Source organism: Oppia nitens, unplaced genomic scaffold, assembly GCF_028296485.1.
Source record: "Oppia nitens isolate AA-2021 unplaced genomic scaffold, nextdenovo-longstitch-racon4-pilon3 scaffold5_pilon_pilon_pilon, whole genome shotgun sequence".
Taxonomy (NCBI): Eukaryota; Metazoa; Arthropoda; class Arachnida; order Sarcoptiformes; family Oppiidae; genus Oppia; species Oppia nitens.
Window position 1 is genome coordinate 584,969 of NW_026533243.1, and position 19,713 is coordinate 604,681.

Below are 19,713 nucleotides of genomic sequence, written 5' to 3' on the forward strand. Positions count from 1 at the left end.
CTGAGAGCTCTCTCTTTGTCGCTATGACTACATTTGTTAGGGTTCATATCCTTTGCGCATTGATTACATAATGCAAACACTAGCTTTTTAGACTCTGATTTTAGAGGTAATACAGGTATGTATAAATCTTTTGGTGGTAATATTTTACATTTTATAAATCCAAAGTAATTAACAATTGACGTATCGTTGAATTTACTTATAATTGAGGGGTGACCAATAGGGTATTCACATTTAGATAGTACAGTTGGATACAGACTGCACACATCTTTATATTTTATCACCTCATTACCAGTGCAATCAGCGTTGAAGTACAAATTGTTAGTACGGCCACCATAAAACGACTCCCGAATGTTTGCGTGGCCTATTTTGTCAATAGTTTTATAATATGACATACGTTTTGTATGATATGCTTTGAATTCTGCATCTGTAGTCAACAGTTTATCGAACTCGTGTTCCCAAATAGATGTCACTTTGAAACCTCTAGATTTATAATATGTTTCCTAAAGTATGTATAATTGTAAGTAAATTTGTATATAAACAATAATTTATTTAAATACCTTTTCTATTGTCCTTTGATAATCTTTGATTGGGTCTATTTGTTCATTGCCATCATAATTATCTCTATGTCTGAACAGATGAGTACATTTTTGACATCCATGCCAATAACATCCATTGAACTCAAATACCTCTCCGAGTATGCCATCTCGAATACAACCGTCAGCATAGTTTTGACCAATTCTCATCTCTCTGCAGATCTTCACACCTCTTTTCTCTTCCATCCAATCAAGCCAAACATTGCCTTTGTTTGACTTGTGGCGTCCATCAATATAACCATTGATGGGTGTGACACCAATCATGTCATCTTTTAGTATTTTAGCTCTAAAATACTCAAGTCCAACACCTGCTAGTGTAAATCTACGTGTGATTGGATCCAATCCGGTAAATCCTTTGAAAAGTTTGCGGAACTCCATTACAGCAATTGTGAGTACAATTACATCATTTAGACAATACTTTTTGATTTGTTGTTCAAAATCCCATAAGTAATTGTTTGCTTTGAAGTCATTGTACCACTCCACACACTCTTTTGATGATCTCATTTCATCAATACCAAAGTGTTTGATATCTGGTATCTGACCCGAGTAGTTGTAGTTTTCTTTTCTGTTAAAGTGATGGGGAAAAAATCCTTTGCTGACAATGTGTTGAAACCCAAACGATTTAGGAAGTGAAGCCAATGGTTGTTGGAAATAACTCAACGAATCTATGAACGATGTGTTGTTGTTTGTGATTTTGAGAATTTTCATACCATTCATAATGATATCACTCGGATCACCAAACTGTCTTTCAAACATTTCTTGGAATATGAAGTGACCATCATATCCTCGGAAATTGTGTGCTATGACGTATAGTTGTGCCTTAATTTTTGAAGCCCTTACAGCGACATCTTTGAATAAGTAGTCTGAAAACTGTTCAACTACATTGTCTTTATAAAATGTGCGGAGACCATATCCGCACATTTTACATCCATCATTTGCCTCATCAATGGAGACATCGCATCTTTTTGCCATTTGTTGGTAATCCCAACATTTGTCGCAAACACATACTGTATAAAATATTTATAATTAGTACATATTATTAAATTAAAATACTTATAAAAATTTAATATTAACTTACGTGAAATAAGTAAATTCGGCTTGTGATCATAAAATCCGTTATTTTGGGCTATTTGCTCACTTTCAATATCAAAACAAACTATTATTTTATTTTCTTTGTCCTCTTTTTCCAACTTTTCTACATTCAAAGGTTTTATATAACATAAATGAGGTGTTTCAGTGTAATAAACTTTACATTTATTACATTTGAGGTGATAGCAAACATGTTTTGCTCTTCTATCTGTTGAGTATTCAACATTACAATTAGCGCATGTTTTAGACTTAACTTTGCAGATATTGTTATTTTTATGATTTTGATAACATATATCATTTGCATAACTGCGATTGCATAAATCGCAATCTACTTTATCACCTCCGTTGTCACATTTGGGATAAGTAGAGCAGTAGTTACACACATATTTACATGTGTGATTAATTTTTTGATGTTTTGTTAAACAATATTTACACAAATCAGATATCTGTGTGTATGCATTGATGTCTTTAATAAAATTATAATGTCCAGTGTTTTTACTGTAGTCGATGTGTTCAATGAATAATTTGTTGGGAAAGTCTGTAGAGCCTTGAAATAAATAGTTGTCAACATTTGATGAATCAATAATTATTAACTGTAATCCTTGAGAACCGTCAGTCAATGCAATAGTGTTAAGATACTCTTGCATTTGAGCCCAATGTTTTTCTCCGAAAGGTTTGTTGAAATCAAGACCGGCCAAATTACACAGCTTTTCAGATTCTTCTTTTTGATATTTGTCTGAATATTTGTTTGCAGTTATTTTTTGCCATTTTCTATTTCCATGAAGTTTTTGATTAGAATAGCTTTCGAGAAACCACATAACTCCAACCCAAACAGCTCTATAACCGCAACCGACATCTGAAATTATATTAATAGAAATATTTGTAAATATAAATTAAAAATTAATGAATAATCTTTTAAATACCATTTTTGTTATCAATCCTAACAATGCATTTTATACGTTTACTTCTTTCACTTGATGTTTCCGGTGGTAGTTGTCTTTTGTTTTTCATATTAGGTCCAGATCCTTCTAGCGATTCAGTTACATAAACTTTCATTTTAAATACGGAGAGCAAAAACTCTGTATTTGATTGAATTAATCCAAATATTCTGTTTGCAAACTCATTTTTATCAAACTGTGAGATTGCTTTACCACCCATATATAGTGGTTTATTCAAACCCTGTGCTTCAATTACCACACTATAATAATCATTTGGTGAATGATTACGGAACGCCGGTCGTACCAACGACTCATACATCTCATTTATTTGGTCATTTAATTGAAGCAAATTATCTATTGAACCCAAATTATGTTGAAATCGGATGTCTTTACGGTGCTCTTGTCTCTTAAGTTTAATGTATGAATGGGTAGACTCATTCAATACATGAAACTTGACTAATTGTTTAACTAAACAAAAAATTTAATTATAATAATTGCATAATAAGTTATATAATTTTTAATACATACCTGTATTGTCATTGTTGTCATTGTTGTCATTGTTGTCATTGTTGTCATTGTTGTCATTGTTGTCATTGTTGTCATTGTTGTCATTGTTGTCATTGTTGTCATTGTTGTCATTGTTGTCATTGTTGTCATTGTTGTCATTGTTATCATTGTTGTCATTGTTATTGATTGCTATGTAATCGGGTGGTGTATCCACGAGTGAGTCCTGACTTTGATTATATGACTCATCAGCACCAGCACCCTCTTGTACTGGTAAACCATAATTATTGTTGACCAATAAATTAAGGTTCACGTAGAAGTCGTCAGTGAAATCATCGCTAAACATGTCGTCCATTACATCAGGTATTTCGTCATCCAATTGTTCTCTAGGGTCAGGTATTGCGTCGTCCATAGGGACATCCGACTCGACCGTTGACTCTGGGATATGCGCGTTGTCCATTGCGTTGAATTGATCGATAAAAATAATAGTTGAAATACTGTAAAGTATACTTTTATAAAATTTGTTAAAATATTAGATTTTATAGAATAATTTATTATTTTATAATTAATTAATAAAAATAATTTTTATTTTTATTAAGTAATTATTTTTTAATTTTTCTTAATATTTTTCTATTTATTTTCTGAATTCTGAGTTTTTTAAAATTATTTTTTTAAATATTTTAAAAATAATTTTTTTTGAAGTTTTTTTTTTGAAAAGTTTTTTTTTGAAGTTTTTTTTTTTTTTTTTGAAAAGTTTTTTTTTTCAAAAGTTTTTTTTGAAAAGTTTTTTTTTGAAGTTTTTTTTTTGAAGTTTTTTTTTGAAAAGTTTTTTTRAAATTTTTTTTTGAAAAGTTTTTTTTTTTGAAAKTTTTTTTTTTGAAAATTTTTTTTTGAAAATTTTTTTTTTAAAAGTTTTTTTTTGAAAGTTTTTTTTGAAAATTTTTTTTTGAAAAGTTTTTTTTTTTTTTTTTTGAAAATTTTTTTTTGAAAAGTTTTTTTTTGAAAGTTTTTTTTGTGCTTACTTTATTTTTTTTTATAAATAATCACAAATTATAAAWTCAAGACTCAGTTATACACTGATATCTTCCACTGGCGAGTTAATTTGATGTATGTTTGAATACAATGCTAGCCTCAATCCAATGTATTCCGTACTACAGTCTATAAGACACTAATTTGTTAATTTGACCGCTTAATAGTTAATTTTTCATAATTATTTTTTTATTAGTTTAAACATCATATTTTTAAGCATCTTTTAAGAATAAAAAATTTTAATTTTAATTACAATTAAAAAAGTTATTAACAATTTAAGTTAATTAATATATACAGTATATGTAATATTATTGCAATACAGTATGTACATATTATTTCAATACAGTGATGTCATTATATTACATGTATTGTATGCAATAATTAATGTTAGTTCGGGTAGTTGGTCAGTTCGGGTAGTTGATCAGTTCGGTTAGTTGGTTAGTTCGGTAAGTTGGTCAGTTCGGTAAGTTAACCAGTTCGGGTAGGTGGCCAGTTCAGGTATGTGGTCACTTCGGGTGGTTGATCAGTTTGGGTATTTGGTCAGTACGGGTGGTTGGTCAGTTCGGGTATTTGGTCAGTTCGGGTGGTTGGTCAGTTCGGGTAGTTGGTCATCAGTACGGGTAGTTGGTCAGGTTAGGTTCGGGTAAGGTTCAGGTAGAGGTAGTGGTGACGTCATTGGTGTAGTACACTTAGGTTAGGTTAGGTGGAGTCACGTGATCTCCGTCACCTATTCTCCGTCATACTGTTATATGGGGGAAAGCACTGTGCTTTCCCCTTCCGTCACCCTTATGTCGTAACTACTAATATTAAAACTTTATATATATATATTTATTTTATACATCAAAATTAATACTATTTTTTTTGTTTAGCAGTTTTGATTTTTGAATCTTTAATTATATTGTAATTGGTTATTGAAAAATGTTTTCTACATTTTATGTTTAGAAAAATACAATATGATTTGCATATTAAATATTGTATGTATATATACACTGTTTATAATTTATATGCTTAAAAAACAAAATTTTACTAATCCTACTTAAATGTAAATATGTGTATACAATAGTAATTATTATTATAATAATAACAATGTTATATATATATATAAATTATTAATAGATGTTTGTATAATTGAAAATTAATATATTTGTTTAACTTTCGCTGTTAATGCATTATTAATCACATTTTATGAATCATTTTTTTAACGCTCAATAACAAAATATTTTTAAAACTTTAAAATAAATATCTATCATTAATAATATTAATAATAATATAACTTTTTTTTAACTAATTGCTTATTTTTGTTATCATTTATAAAAATTGCTTGTTTAATGACTGTACTGTTTAATGTAAACTACTGTAGATTATATCGATACTAACATAAAATATAGTATATACTCTATATATAATTTTATATTAATATATGGTGTCATTTAATTAAAAATCATTTATCATCAGAAAAAGATTAAAAGGATAGTTAGATAATATTAAATGCTATTCACATACAAATATATACACAGAAACAGAGAGAGAGAGAGAGAGAGAGAGAGAGAGAGAGAGATTTTAGTCAATACTATATGTCATTAACTTTTTTTGAGGTTGTAATACAATTGAATAAAATTAAATGATATTCATTAAGTTGCAATTTTATATGTGTGTATATAATGCAATAAAATTTTATACTACTGTAATTCAAAATATATAAGCAAAAAATTTTTTTAATAATAAATTGTAAAACTAACATAAAATATTTATAAATTATTTTTTTAAAAAAAGAATATATTATTTAATAATCTTATAAATTGTATTATTTTCTATCATTTTATATAAAAAAGCTAAAAGATTTCATCATAATATCATAGTATCAATATTATTGCCATCATTACACATCAATTTATATATTTAATATTTCAAAACAAAAATATTTATAAAAAAATTAATATAAAATTATCAATAGATACAGTTAAACTGTACATTATTGGTTACATTAAATTTAAATATATAGATATATACAGTATATTTTGTATATAAAGATTTGTTATCCATAAAAAAAATATTGTCGCCATTTATTTTGTTATATAATACTAAGTTATATAACATAGTAGTAATGATAATGTATTTTATACTGTACTGTATATATATATATATATATATAAACAGTATAAGTAAGATAAATGTTTTTGAAAACATTATCACTATTACAACAATACTAAAACAAATATATATATATATAAAAAAAATCTATACTAGAAAAAATTGTTTGACATATAAACTAATGTTAAAAAACAGTTTAAACTCGAAAAAATATAGCAAACATTTTTAGGTAAAATCCTTGTTCACTAAAGTTAGAGAGAGAGAGAGAGAGAGAGAGAGAGAGAGAGAGAGAGAGAAGAGAGAGAGAAATAATTGACCTCAAAAAACGGGTCGGTTATGTGTGTTATAAAAAAAATAAAATATTACTAAACTATATATAAATTATAGTATATTAAACTGTTAGTAGATTTAACAACCAAAAAAAATAACTAAAAAATAAAAATAAATAACTAAAATTTTCCCAACAAAAAATATAAATAAATCATAATATTATAAATGTCATAAAATATAATAAAATCTTATTTTGGACACATTTTTACATAAATGTAATAAAATTATAATAAAAATAAGAATAAATATATTTTAAATTTTTATTTTTTTAAATTATTTAAATATTATATTTTTAATAAATATATATATTAAAATTATTAAAATAATTTTACTTACATTATATCAAGATAATATTAACAATGATAATTTATTTATTTTTTAAAAATCAATGTAATTTTAATCAATAGTTTCCCAGTAGATAATAAATTAATTAATCACTAAATAATAAATTAAATTAGTTTATTTATATTATTAGTAATATTATTATTATTATTATTATATTGACATTTAAATGTCAAACTAATATTAAACAACAGTTAAATAATTTACACAATACTTAATTAAAACAACAACAATAACAACAATAATAAATAATATAATTTTAAATAAAACAATTTATTTTTAAATAGCAATTATCATCAAATGTTGACTATCAGTATACACTAACATATTATTATTATTAAAATTTATTATATTTATATTAATATATACACAGACATAAAATTTTCAACAATATTATTATTATTAACAATAAAAAAAATTAATGATTAATTAATTATATTAATTAAACTGTAATTTTTCCAGAATATAATTATTTAGTAATAATGTTTAAAGTTATTTTTTTGTTTATTAAAATTTTTAAAACACTGATATTATAATCACATATTTTGAATAATAATAATAAGTGATGACTGGTTTTTAAACTGTCACTCACTGTGTGTATGTGTGTGTGTGGTGTCTGTCTGTTATATAACACAGTGTCACACAAACACACTATCTGTTTGCTTAAGGGATGAGTGACTTATAGTCTTTGCGAGAGAAAGAGAGAGAGAGAGAGAGAGAGAGAGAGAGAGAGAGAGAGAGAGAGAGAGAGAGAGTATGTTTAAAGATAGAGATGTCTATCCTATGAATGATAGCTGACTTATAACTTGGAGAAACACGCTGTGAATGTTATGGTTTGTGTGTATGTGTTTGGGAACTGACTGTCGGCGCGCACACCGATTCAGTACCGATACTCATATATATATACTGTATATATATATATATGCCATCACATCCAACATTATCGTCAACAAACATTAACAATCCACTAACTGCTTACTGCAAACTACCCAAACAATAACTACAACTACTACTACTAGTGCCCTATCTATGAATGCCGACACCATTCACTTATTATTTATTTTTTTTTATTTTAGTATAACAAGGATATTGTGCTTTCAATGCCATTGCTATACAATACAGTATATAATATATATTTAAAAGGGGGGTATATTGAATCAGTTAGCTTTTCTAGTTACCCATCCCTAACCATTAGAGCACTGGTATTACAGTATTCTACAGCCCTTTAGAAGACTAGATTTTATATAGTTTGTATTAATAATAATAATAATAATAATAATAATAATAATAATAATTATTATTATTATTATTATTATTATTATAAAATAAAATCGACTTAACTGTCATCTCTTGTATGGTAATCCTAACATTATATCGATAACTGATTTTTTTTAGTATATATTTTATTTAAAAATATATTTAATACCGGTATTCGCTATTATTTTTGTAATAATAATAATAGTAGAGAGCACCAGTAGTTTTAAATCTTATAGTTTATTATAAATTTTATAAATATCATATATTTATTTATTTTTAAAAATTTCTATAGACTGTAAAAAAATTATACTAAATAATTAAAAAAATAAATTTATAATTCATTGGCTATTTTATTAGTATTATTATTCTAAAATTAGAAAAATAATTAATTTAATATTAGATTAATAAATTTTTATAGATTTATATATAATATTCAATATTAAATAAATTAAGAAACAAGTAATTTAATAATATTAAATTTTATTTTAGTTATTATTTATTAATAAAAATTAAATAATTCATATTAAATAAACATCTTACCCCCCCCTGAGGTCGAGATTTTTAGGTTTTACCCCCCCCTGGCCTAAAGCCAAAAAGTTAGGGGGCCCCCTACCAATTTTCGGCGCCGAAGGCGCCGAAAATTTTTTTGATTAGTGTAAAGTTTAAAATTAAATAAAATATAAATACTTTATTAAGTTTTAATATAAATAAATAGCTTATCTTAACAAAATAAATAGATAAAAATACTTAATTACATCAATTTAACATTATTTACACCATTTGGGGCACTCCACTAGTTCCCTAATAAATTCCCACCAATTTTCAAGAAATTTTTTTCATTTATGTAAAATTTAATATTAAACAAAAATATAAATACTAATTGAGTTTTAATATAAATAAATAGCTTATCTTTAGAAAATAAATAAATATAAATTTGTTAAGTACTAAAAAAACTATTTAGAGTTGGGGCATTTCAAGGGTGGATAGTCCCTTAATAAATTCCCTCCAATTATCAAAAAAATATTGATGTTTTTATTTTATAAATTTATAATAATTGTTTATGCTACTTAATAAACAAATTGATCTGTATTTTTCAGATTTTTTAATAATTACTAATTAAATTAACTAAATTACAATTTAATTTTTTAAGACAATAAATTCACTACAATATCATTAATTTTAACAACATTGTAAATAATTAATTAAATAGTAGACAAGTAATTATAGTAATTGTTTTTATCTTATATATATTATGTAAAATTTCATTTTTTAATATTGTAAAAATAATATTGAAAATATATTTTGAGTCTTAAGAAATTAAGTTGGAATATTTTCCTTTTTTAAGAAATTTATGTGAGAAATTATGAAGAATTTAATGGGAATTTAATGGGAATTTAATGGGAATTTAGTGGGAATTTAATGGGAATTTAGTGGGAATTTATTGGGAATTTATTGGGAATTTATTGGGAATTTAGTGGGAATTTATTGGGAATTTAGTGGGAATTTAATGGGAATTTAGTGGGAATTTAGTGGGAATTTATTGGGAATTTATTGGGAATTTATTGGGAATTTAGTGGGAATTTATTGGGAATTTATTGGGAATTTACTCAAATTTGGGAAAAATTGTCGTTTAAAAATGCAATAAAAATTGTTCACCCCCCCCCCCCTATACCCCCCCAAGCTTTTTCAAAAATTTTGACATTTTACCCCACCCTATACCCCCCTTAGATCGAAAACCTTTCGCAACCCTGATAATTATATATATATATAATTTTCAATTTTCAATAGAGATTTCAAGTTTTAATTTTTATTAAATTAAATTTTTTTAATAACTATTTTTTATTCTATGAATTATAGCTAAATGTTATGTTATGTGTGTTTGTTTGGGAACAGGAGGTCCGATTCAACACCAATACTCATATATACTGTATATACCATCACATATACCAAACAACAACTGTCATCTTTTGTATGGCAATCGCAACATAACATCGATAACTAAGTTTAGTATAGTATATATTGTATATATAGTATTTTATTTTATATTTTGCTATTATTATGCAATAATTATAGAGTGCACCAGTAGTTTTGAATTGTATAGTTTACTATATAAAAATAGTATTGTCAAAAAAAACTTATATTAAAGTTAAAAATTAATCTCTAATTTAGTGATTAGAATAGTTATTAAAAAATAATTTATTATTAAACGATATTATATAAATAAAAATTAAACAAATTATAATTATATCATTAATATAATAAAATATTAATGTATTGTATATATATATATATATATATTAATGTTATGTATTTTAATATATTATTCATATGTATTTCTAATTTAATAATTTTGTTTTTATACATGTTTTTAAATTAACAATTAAAATATATGATAAATTAATATTACAAATGTTATTTTTATTGTTAACAATTTGCAATGTTATTAAAAAATAATAAACATTTAAACAACAATAATTATTGTTTATCTCAGATAAAATAAAAAATAACATTTATTTTCAGTTTATATAATAATAATTTACAAATTGTTTTTTATGTGTTTTATTTGTTTTTGTTAAAAATTTATACACTATATATTATTACATATAATATATAAACAAACAAACAAAACAAAAAACAACTGATAATAATGATAATAATTTTATTAAAAAACAGATATACACTGTTTTTTTGTTATTTATTAATAAAATATTTTTATAGATTTATTGTTATATATATTTATATATAAAATAATATACATTTCTATAGCAGAATATTCTTATAATTCTCTATTATTTTATCTCTTTATTTCTCTTTTCTTTTATTTATATCTATTTTTTTTGTGTATTTCTTTTGATTTTATTTTCGGTGCACTTCTGAGACATTAAATATGAATTGTTTTGTTCAGTCATGCAATCATATCATTAAATCGCTTGCAAATATACACTACACATATAGATATAGATAGATATATGTATATTCAATATTATATACTATGTATTTAATATATATATTTTTTATATTATATATATATATATATACTCTATATATATATCAATATCTAGATACACTGTTATGTAAATATATATATATATTGTAGTATACAGTACTGTATTTATGATACATAATAGCATATAAGTATTAATAAATAGCAAAAATCTATGTGAACTTTATCTGTCTATTGAAATGCAAAGTGTATTTTTTTATATACAATGCATAATATTATACAATATTATTATTATTTTTACATATGAATAATATTAAATATTTAGCAAAAAATATATATAGATATATATATATAAAAGTGTTTTTTGTAAATTAAATATGTATTTACTGTACATATTGTATTGCATATATATATATAGTATTTATCCATTATTTATAATCACTTACAATTGTATGCAAAACCAAAATTATAAATTTTCAACTTAAAAAAATCTATATCACTTATTTTGAAAAAAATAACTAAATAATATAAAACAACAAAAATACAAATACAGGTAGTTATTTAATAGATATAAATAACAAAAAAAACTATAAATTATTTTTATAAATATTTTAAAATTAAATTTTTAAAAAATAATTACACTTAATTCTATAAATATTTGTAAATGTATCTAAATAGATAATGTTTACAAATAAATAAAAATATAAAGTTATGTTAAATAAATTACAATAATATTTTATTAATATCTTAAGTTTTATTAAATTAAAATTAAATTTTATATCTAATTTTTTAAAAGTTAATATAGTTTTTTTAATAACTATTTATCAATTTGAATATTTGTATAATAATCATCAATTAACTACATACATTAAGTATATATATATTTTATATCATTATTATATTTAAAAACTAAAACTAGTTAAGTATTTTTGTTGTTATTTATCAATATTTTGTTACAAAAATAATTTTTACAAAATAAATTTTATATTAATTTAAAATTTATAGTTTTTATTATTGTTATTAAATTATATGGTAAATACACTTTATTTTCAAACATAACATTTAGCACAAGATTATGTAATTAGAAAATTACATATTGAAAAAATATATAAATATAAATAACTGTTTGTATATAATTCAAACTACTGGTGCTATTAAATGCTATAGTTTAGTGTAGTGTCGTAATTCATTCATGTCTTATAATAATAGGTTTTGGTTTTGGTTTTGGTTTTGGTTGTAGTTTTGGTAGTTGTTTTAAATCACCCTTAAAACCCAAACGATCCAATGATCTGTAAATTTTGTTCATAAGTCTAGTATTTTCGGGTACGGTTTGTTCGGATCGGGAATAGATTATTAGACCACCTAATACATGGGGGAAGGAAATGGGATATTATTGAAATGTATATATATATATCAATATAATTATACAGATAATGCCAATTAGTTAATTTAGTAAATTAGTATACAGTTAGCTTATACAGCTATAGCTATTAGTTATATATAGTACCTTATTATCATAGTATCATATTACAATACCAGTAGCATTATGTAATATTACTAAAATTTAAATTTTTTAAGTGGCATAAATTGTATATGTATATTATATATATTAGTATCATACAACTAAGTTAATCAATTAATATATATATATATATATAATTTAAATACCTTTTTTATTGACTGTCGGTGTAAACATCATTACAAAATAGCGTTCAGAATCGTATTCAAGTACATAGTAGTAGACTCTCATACCATTATCATAGGTAACATATATATAATTATTGTTATCCAATACTGTATATCCAGTCATATTTTGTCTATTTGGTCCACTACTGTATTTTATTATTTTTTAAAAAATAATAAATGTAATAATATAATATTTTTTTTTAAAATAATAAATTAAGCAACTATAAATTAATTGTATAATAAAAATATTGTATATATATATAAGTAACAAAAATTTAATATATATATACTTACAAACTAAATATATTTATTTAATTACTGTATATACTATTCTATATATATATTTCAAAATTAATATCTTATTAAAATTTATTTATTTTAAATATAAATTTACCTCATTTTTAGTATTAATTCCGGTGGATAACTTCCGATTACTTTTTCAATAACCAAATGTCTAAACTCTTTAAGATTTGATCCGTAAATTGCATACCACTGTCCAGTCATCTATGATTAGTAGTGTTTGGATAACAATTTTTTTTATAAAAAAAATTATTTAATTATATAAACGAGATTCGTTTAAGATATTATAAATAACTTTTTTTAGTATATATATAAATATGGCTTTCATAAATCATTATTAATTAATTAAGTCTATTAAGTTTAGTTATTTAATTAATATTATTTTTTTATAAATTATAATATAAAATTATTTTTTGTTTTTTTATTAAATAGACTTGAAAGTAACTTTCGATTAAAATTGATTTAATTAATTTTGATTTATAGTGTAAATAAATATTATTTTTTACCCTAGATGTTAATAATGGAATTGGAGGTAAATCAGGAAACATAGAGTTGTTTTTGTTTAGATTATTGCCGCTATTGTTGTTGATATTATTGCCGCTATTGTTGTTGAGATTATTGCCGCTATTGTTGTTGAGATTATTGCCGTTATTGTTGTTGAGATTATTGCCGCTATTGTTGTTGATATTATTGCCGCTATTGTTATTGATATTATTGCCGCTATTGTTGTTGAGATTATTGCCGCTATTGTTGTTGATATTATTGCCGCTATTGTTGTTGAGATTATTGCCGCTATAGTTGTTAATGGCGTTATTAATGGTGTTATTATTGTCACATTTTACAAGATTGTTAAATTGACTTGATACTATTGCCAATAGTATAACTAACCATGGTAATTGCATAATCAACTTTATTTTAGACATTGTTTTATGAAATTTTATTTATAATAGATTATAATAATATATTGTATTCAACTTTAAGAATTAAATCAAATTTTCTATACTATAGATTCTATACTTTTATAATATTTTATTGAATGCAAAAAAATATTAATTAAAAATTAATAATTTTTAATTATTACTTTTTAAAAAAAATTATATTTGCACAGATTTTTTCTATATATATATTATTTTGCAATCAAATACTTAAATGAAATTTTAATATATTGGTTTATTACATTAATATTTTATTTTTTAAAAAACATACAAATCTATTAGTTTTTTTTAAAAAAAATATTATTTAATTGAAAATAATAAATATATAAATTATAATATATTGTATAAATAAATTTTATGAAATGTAATCTTAAGGACTATTATATTATAATAATTGCTATTTTATTTGTCAAACTAATTATTAAATGCTAATAATATTAATTTTTTTAGATGTCTGTAATGTTGTCACCCCTTTACTAATTATTGATGTCTAATATATGTTTAAAAATTCATAAATATATTTTAATTCTATATTTATATGATTTATTAATTTAGTCTATTTGTTGCTTAATAATTACTGATAAAAAGTATGGGTAAAATTTTAATTAAATTGTTTTCAAACCATCAATCATTACTACACCTAGTAGGTGTGTAGTAGTGTTGGCAAAAAAGAGAAATTTATAAAATAATAGAGAAATTTCTAGAAAGTTTCTAAAAGAAATTTCTATCTATGGGATCCCCATTTTAATTTTGTTATCTCGATATTGCTATCATATAATAATACATTACCGTAAATATTATTATTATTATTTTAATTATTAATTAAAGTAACAAATTAATTAATTAAACTACAGTATGATATATATAATAAAAATGATGAATACAATTTTACAAAATTAATTATTATTAAATAATTATAATTATTTTATATATAGTTATAACATTTGTATAGTACTGTAAAGTATATACTCTATAGTATAATATTTTATCTATAATATTACAATAACTAGATATGGGGATCCCATAGTATAACGATAAAGTTAAATTTCTATAGAAATTTATTCCTGAGAAATTTTCTAGAAACTTTCTATTTGCACATCTCTAACACCTACAAACTCCATCACTTGCTATATTAGTTTTTATAATTTATTTTATTATTTAAAAAATTATTTTAATATTATATAATAAAATTATAATTATAAAATAGATTATATAATAGTGATAATAGTATTAATAAACAATAAAAATAATTTATACACTATTAAATATTTTATTGTTTTATTTAATATTCTAAACTATAAGTGTTAGTTAAAATAGTTTTTAAATATTTTTTTTAATTAAAAGCTAACATTATATTTAAATATAAATATATTTATCAATCATTTATAAAATTTTAATATCAAATATACAATGCATAATATTATACAATATTATTATTATTTTTTACATATGAATAATATTAAATATTTAGCAATATATATATATATAGAAAGTGTTGTCTGTAAATAAAATATGTATATACTGTACATATTGTATTAGATATATATAGAGTATTTATCAATTAAATTTTTTAAAAATAATTACATTTAATTCTATAAATATTTGCTAATCTTTTAATAGATAATGTTAACAAATAAATAAAAATATAAAGTTATATTAAATAAATTACAATAATATCTTATTAATATCTTAAGTTTTATTATATAAAAATTAAATTTTATATCTAATTCTCTAAAAGTTAATATAGTTTTTTTTAATAACTATTTATCAATTTGAATATTTGTATGATAATCATCAATTTATTACATACATTGCGTATATATATATTTTATATCATTATTATATTTAAAAACTAAAACTAGTTAAGTATTTTTGTTGTTATTTATCTATACCTGTAATTTGTTACAAAAATAATTTTTAAGACAAACTTTATATTAATTTAAAATTTTTATTATTGTTAAATAAATTATATGGTAAATACACTTTATTTTCAAACATAACATTTAGCACAAGATTATGTAATTAGATAATTACATATTGAAAAAATATTTTTTTATATAGATATAATTATATAAATATAAATAACTGTTTATATATAATTCAAACTACTGGTGCTATTAAATGCTATAGTATAGTGTAGTGTCGTAATTCATTCATGTCTTATAATAATAGGTTTTGGTTTTGGTTGTAGTTTTGGTTGTAGTTTTGGTAGTTGTTTTAAATCACTCTTAAAACCCAAACGATCCAATGATCTGTAAATTTTGTTCATAAGTCTAGTATTTTCGGGTACGGTTTGTTCGGATCGGGAATAGATTATTAGACCACCTAATACATGGGGGAGGGGGGGAAATATGATATTATATGATGATATGAAATATATATATATATATATATATAGTATATATAATTTAATACCTCTTTTATTGGTTGGCATTGCATACATCGCAAAATAGCGTTCAGAATCGTATTCAAGTATATAGTAGTAGACTCTCATACCGTCATCATAGGTAACAAATATATTCTCATTGTTATCCAATACTGTATATCCAGTAATATTTTGATAACTTGGTGCACTACTGTATTTTTTTTATTTAAAAAATGTGATAAATGTAATTATTTATTTTTTTTAACAAAAATAATCAAATAAGCAACTATAAATTAATAGTATAATAAAAATATTATATATATATATATATATATATATATAAGTTACAAAAATAATATATATATACTTACAAACTAATTATATTTATTTAATTACTATATATACTGTTCTATATATATACAATATATTAATATACTATACTATACAATATATACCAGGCGTTATCAAATGATTATACGATCCCTCATTTTAAAAACATAATTACTGACCAAGATAAAAATTAAAAAAAATTATAAAACATAAATTTAATATCTAATTTTATATACTATTGAGTTACAAAAAAATTCTTAATCTAAATAAGAGTAATTAAAAAATTAAAAAATATATAACAGTGTATATTTGTATATAATATATATTTGAGCTAGATTAAATATATTTTAATAAAACAATTAAAAATCACTATCCTGATATCCACTGATATAGAGTTTATAATACATAAATTAAATAACCATTTTTATATAATATTAAATTAGATATACTACTTAATTAAAATAAATATGTAACAGTTTATTTGAGCTAGATCAAATATATTATAATAAACCATAAGCTTCGACAGTGCATTTTAATCAAAAGTAATCAGAAATCACTTGAGTGATAATGGCTGGTATATACAATATAAATGTATTTAAATTTATATGTAAATATTTCAGAATTTAAAGTTATTTAAAAACAAATTGTTTTTTAAACAAATATTATAAAAATATTAATTTTTAGTTATTTAAAAATTATTATCTAATTGATTTTTTTTAAAAAAATATAAATTTACCTCATTTTTAGTATTAATTCCGGTGGATTACTTCCGATTATGTTTTCAATAACCAAATGTCTATACTCTTTAGGATTTGATCCGTAAATTGCATACCACTGTCCAGTCATCTATGATTAGCAGTGTTTGGTAACAATTTTATTTTATAAATAAATTTATTTAATAATATAATAGAAATTTTTTAAGAAATTATACATAACTTTTTTTAAATATATATATATGGCTTTAATAAATAATTAATTTAATAAGTCTAATAAGTTTAGTTAGTAAATTATTATTAATATTTTTTTGTTTTATAAATCTAAATATAAAATTATTGTTTGGTTTTTTTGTTGATTGAATAAACTAAGCAATTTTCGATTAAAATTTAATTAATTAATTTTTATTTATAGTGTAAATAAATATATTTAGTATTATTATTTAGATTACCTTAGATGTTAATATTGGAATTGGAGGTAAATCAGGAAATATAGATTTGTTTTTGTTTAGATTATCACCGCTATTGTTGTTTAGGTTATTACCGCTATTGTTGTTGACATTATTGCCGCTATTGTTGTTGACATTATTACCGCTATTGTTGTTGACATTATTGCCGCTATTGTTGTTGACATTATTGCCGCTATTGTTGTTGACATTATTGCCGCTATTGTTGTTGACATTATTGCCGCTATTGTTGACATTATTGCCGCTATTGTTGATGAGATTATTGCCGATATTGTTGTTAACATTATTGCCGCTATTGTTGTTGACATTATTGCCGCTATTGTTGATGAGATTATTGCCGATATTGTTGTTAACATTATTGCCGCTATTGTTGTTGACATTAATGCCGCTATTGTTGTTGAGATTATTGTAATTATAGTTATTGATGGTGTTATTATTGTCACATTTTACAAGATTGTTAAATTGACTTGATACTATTGCCAATATTATAACTAACCATGGTAATTGCATAATTAACTTTATTTTAGACATTGTTTTATGAAATTTTATTTATAATAGATTATAATAAAATATTGTATTCAACTTTAAAATTTAAATCAAATTTTCTATACTATAGATTCTATACTATTATATTTTATTGAACGCAAAAAATATTAATTAAATATTAAAAAATTTTATTAATACTTTTTTAAAAAAATTAAATTTGCACAGATTTTTTCTATATATATATATTATTTTGCAATCAAATACGTAAATGAAATTTTAATATATTGGTTTAATATATTAATATTTTTTTAAAAAAACATACAAATCAATTAGTTTTTTTAAATATTATTTAATTGAAAATAATAAATATATAAATATTAATATATTGTATAAATAAATTTTATGAAATGTAATCTTAAAGACTATTATATTATATTAATTCCTATTTTAATTGTTATTTTTTATAAAATGCTAATAATATTTGTTTTAGTCGTCTGTAATGTTGTCACCCCTTTACTAATTATAGATGTCTAATATATATATATGTTTAAAAACTCATAAATATATTTTATTTTTATATTTATATGATTTATTAATTAGTCTATTTGTTGCTTAATAATTACTGATAAAAAGTATGGGTAAACTTTTAATTAAATTGTTTTCAAACCCAAATCATTACTACCCCTACAAACTCCATCACTTGCTATACTAGTTTTTATAATTTATTTTATTATTTAAAAAATTATTTAAATATTATATAATAAAATTATAATTATAAAATAGATTATATAATAGTGATAATAGTATTAATAAACAATAAAAATAATTTATATGTTTCTTAGTAATAAATAATTTATACACTATTAAATATTTTTATTGTTTTATTAAATATTTTAAACTATAAGTGTTAGTTAAAATAGTTTTTAAATATTTTTTTTAATTAAAAGCTAACATTATATTTAAATATAAATATATTTATCAATCATTTATAAAATTTTAATATCAAATATACAATGCATAATATTATACAATATTATTATTATTTTTTACATATGAATAATATTAAATATTTAGCAATATATAGAAAGTGTTGTCTGTAAATAAAAAATATATATATACTGTACATATTGTATTTGATATATATACAGTATTATACAGTATATACCCCTACAAACTCCAACACTTGCAATATTAGTTTTTATAATTTATTTTATTATTTAAAAAATTATTTTAATATTATATAATAAAATTATAATTATAAAATAGATTATTTAATAGTGATAATAGTATTAATAAACAAAACAAAATAATTTT

The 19,713-nt window shown here is 21.8% G+C and overlaps 2 protein-coding genes across 2 annotated transcripts; both read right to left on the minus strand.

Moving 5' to 3' along the window:
• Window positions 1-12,213: 12,213 nt before the first annotated feature.
• Window positions 12,214-14,117, minus strand: LOC128960998 (putative mediator of RNA polymerase II transcription subunit 24). The gene is made up of 4 exons (XM_054307189.1): window positions 13,610-14,117; window positions 13,198-13,307; window positions 12,786-12,949; window positions 12,214-12,479 (listed from the first exon to the last, which is right to left on the minus strand). The coding sequence occupies exons 1-4, from the start codon at window positions 14,024-14,026 to the stop codon at window positions 12,304-12,306; spliced, it is 867 nt and encodes a 288-aa protein (XP_054163164.1). The 5' UTR covers window positions 14,027-14,117; the 3' UTR covers window positions 12,214-12,303.
• Window positions 14,118-16,099: 1,982 nt separating this feature from the next.
• On the minus strand, window positions 16,100-18,572 carry LOC128960997 (uncharacterized protein DDB_G0287625-like). The gene is made up of 4 exons (XM_054307188.1): window positions 17,899-18,572; window positions 17,470-17,579; window positions 16,454-16,614; window positions 16,100-16,363 (listed from the first exon to the last, which is right to left on the minus strand). The coding sequence occupies exons 1-4, from the start codon at window positions 18,442-18,444 to the stop codon at window positions 16,188-16,190; spliced, it is 993 nt and encodes a 330-aa protein (XP_054163163.1). The 5' UTR covers window positions 18,445-18,572; the 3' UTR covers window positions 16,100-16,187.
• Window positions 18,573-19,713: the final 1,141 nt, after the last annotated feature.

What these genes read in the sequence shown, in the direction of transcription:
- LOC128960997 (XM_054307188.1), bottom strand. Translation starts at nt 18,444, where the DNA reads ATGTCTAAAATAAAGTTAATTATGCAATTACCATGGTTAGTTATAATA. An exon ending in TTCCAATATTAACATCTAAG is followed by an intron (nt 17,580 to 17,898) that starts GTAATCTAAATA and finishes TGCTAATCATAG; the next exon opens with ATGACTGGACAGTGGTATGC. An exon ending in AATGCCAACCAATAAAAGAG is followed by an intron (nt 16,364 to 16,453) that starts GTATTAAATTAT and finishes CCCATGTATTAG; the next exon opens with GTGGTCTAATAATCTATTCC.
- LOC128960998 (XM_054307189.1), bottom strand. Translation starts at nt 14,026, where the DNA reads ATGTCTAAAATAAAGTTGATTATGCAATTACCATGGTTAGTTATACTA. An exon ending in TTCCATTATTAACATCTAGG is followed by an intron (nt 13,308 to 13,609) that starts GTAAAAAATAAT and finishes TACTAATCATAG; the next exon opens with ATGACTGGACAGTGGTATGC. An exon ending in ACCGACAGTCAATAAAAAAG is followed by an intron (nt 12,480 to 12,785) that starts GTATTTAAATTA and finishes CCCATGTATTAG; the next exon opens with GTGGTCTAATAATCTATTCC.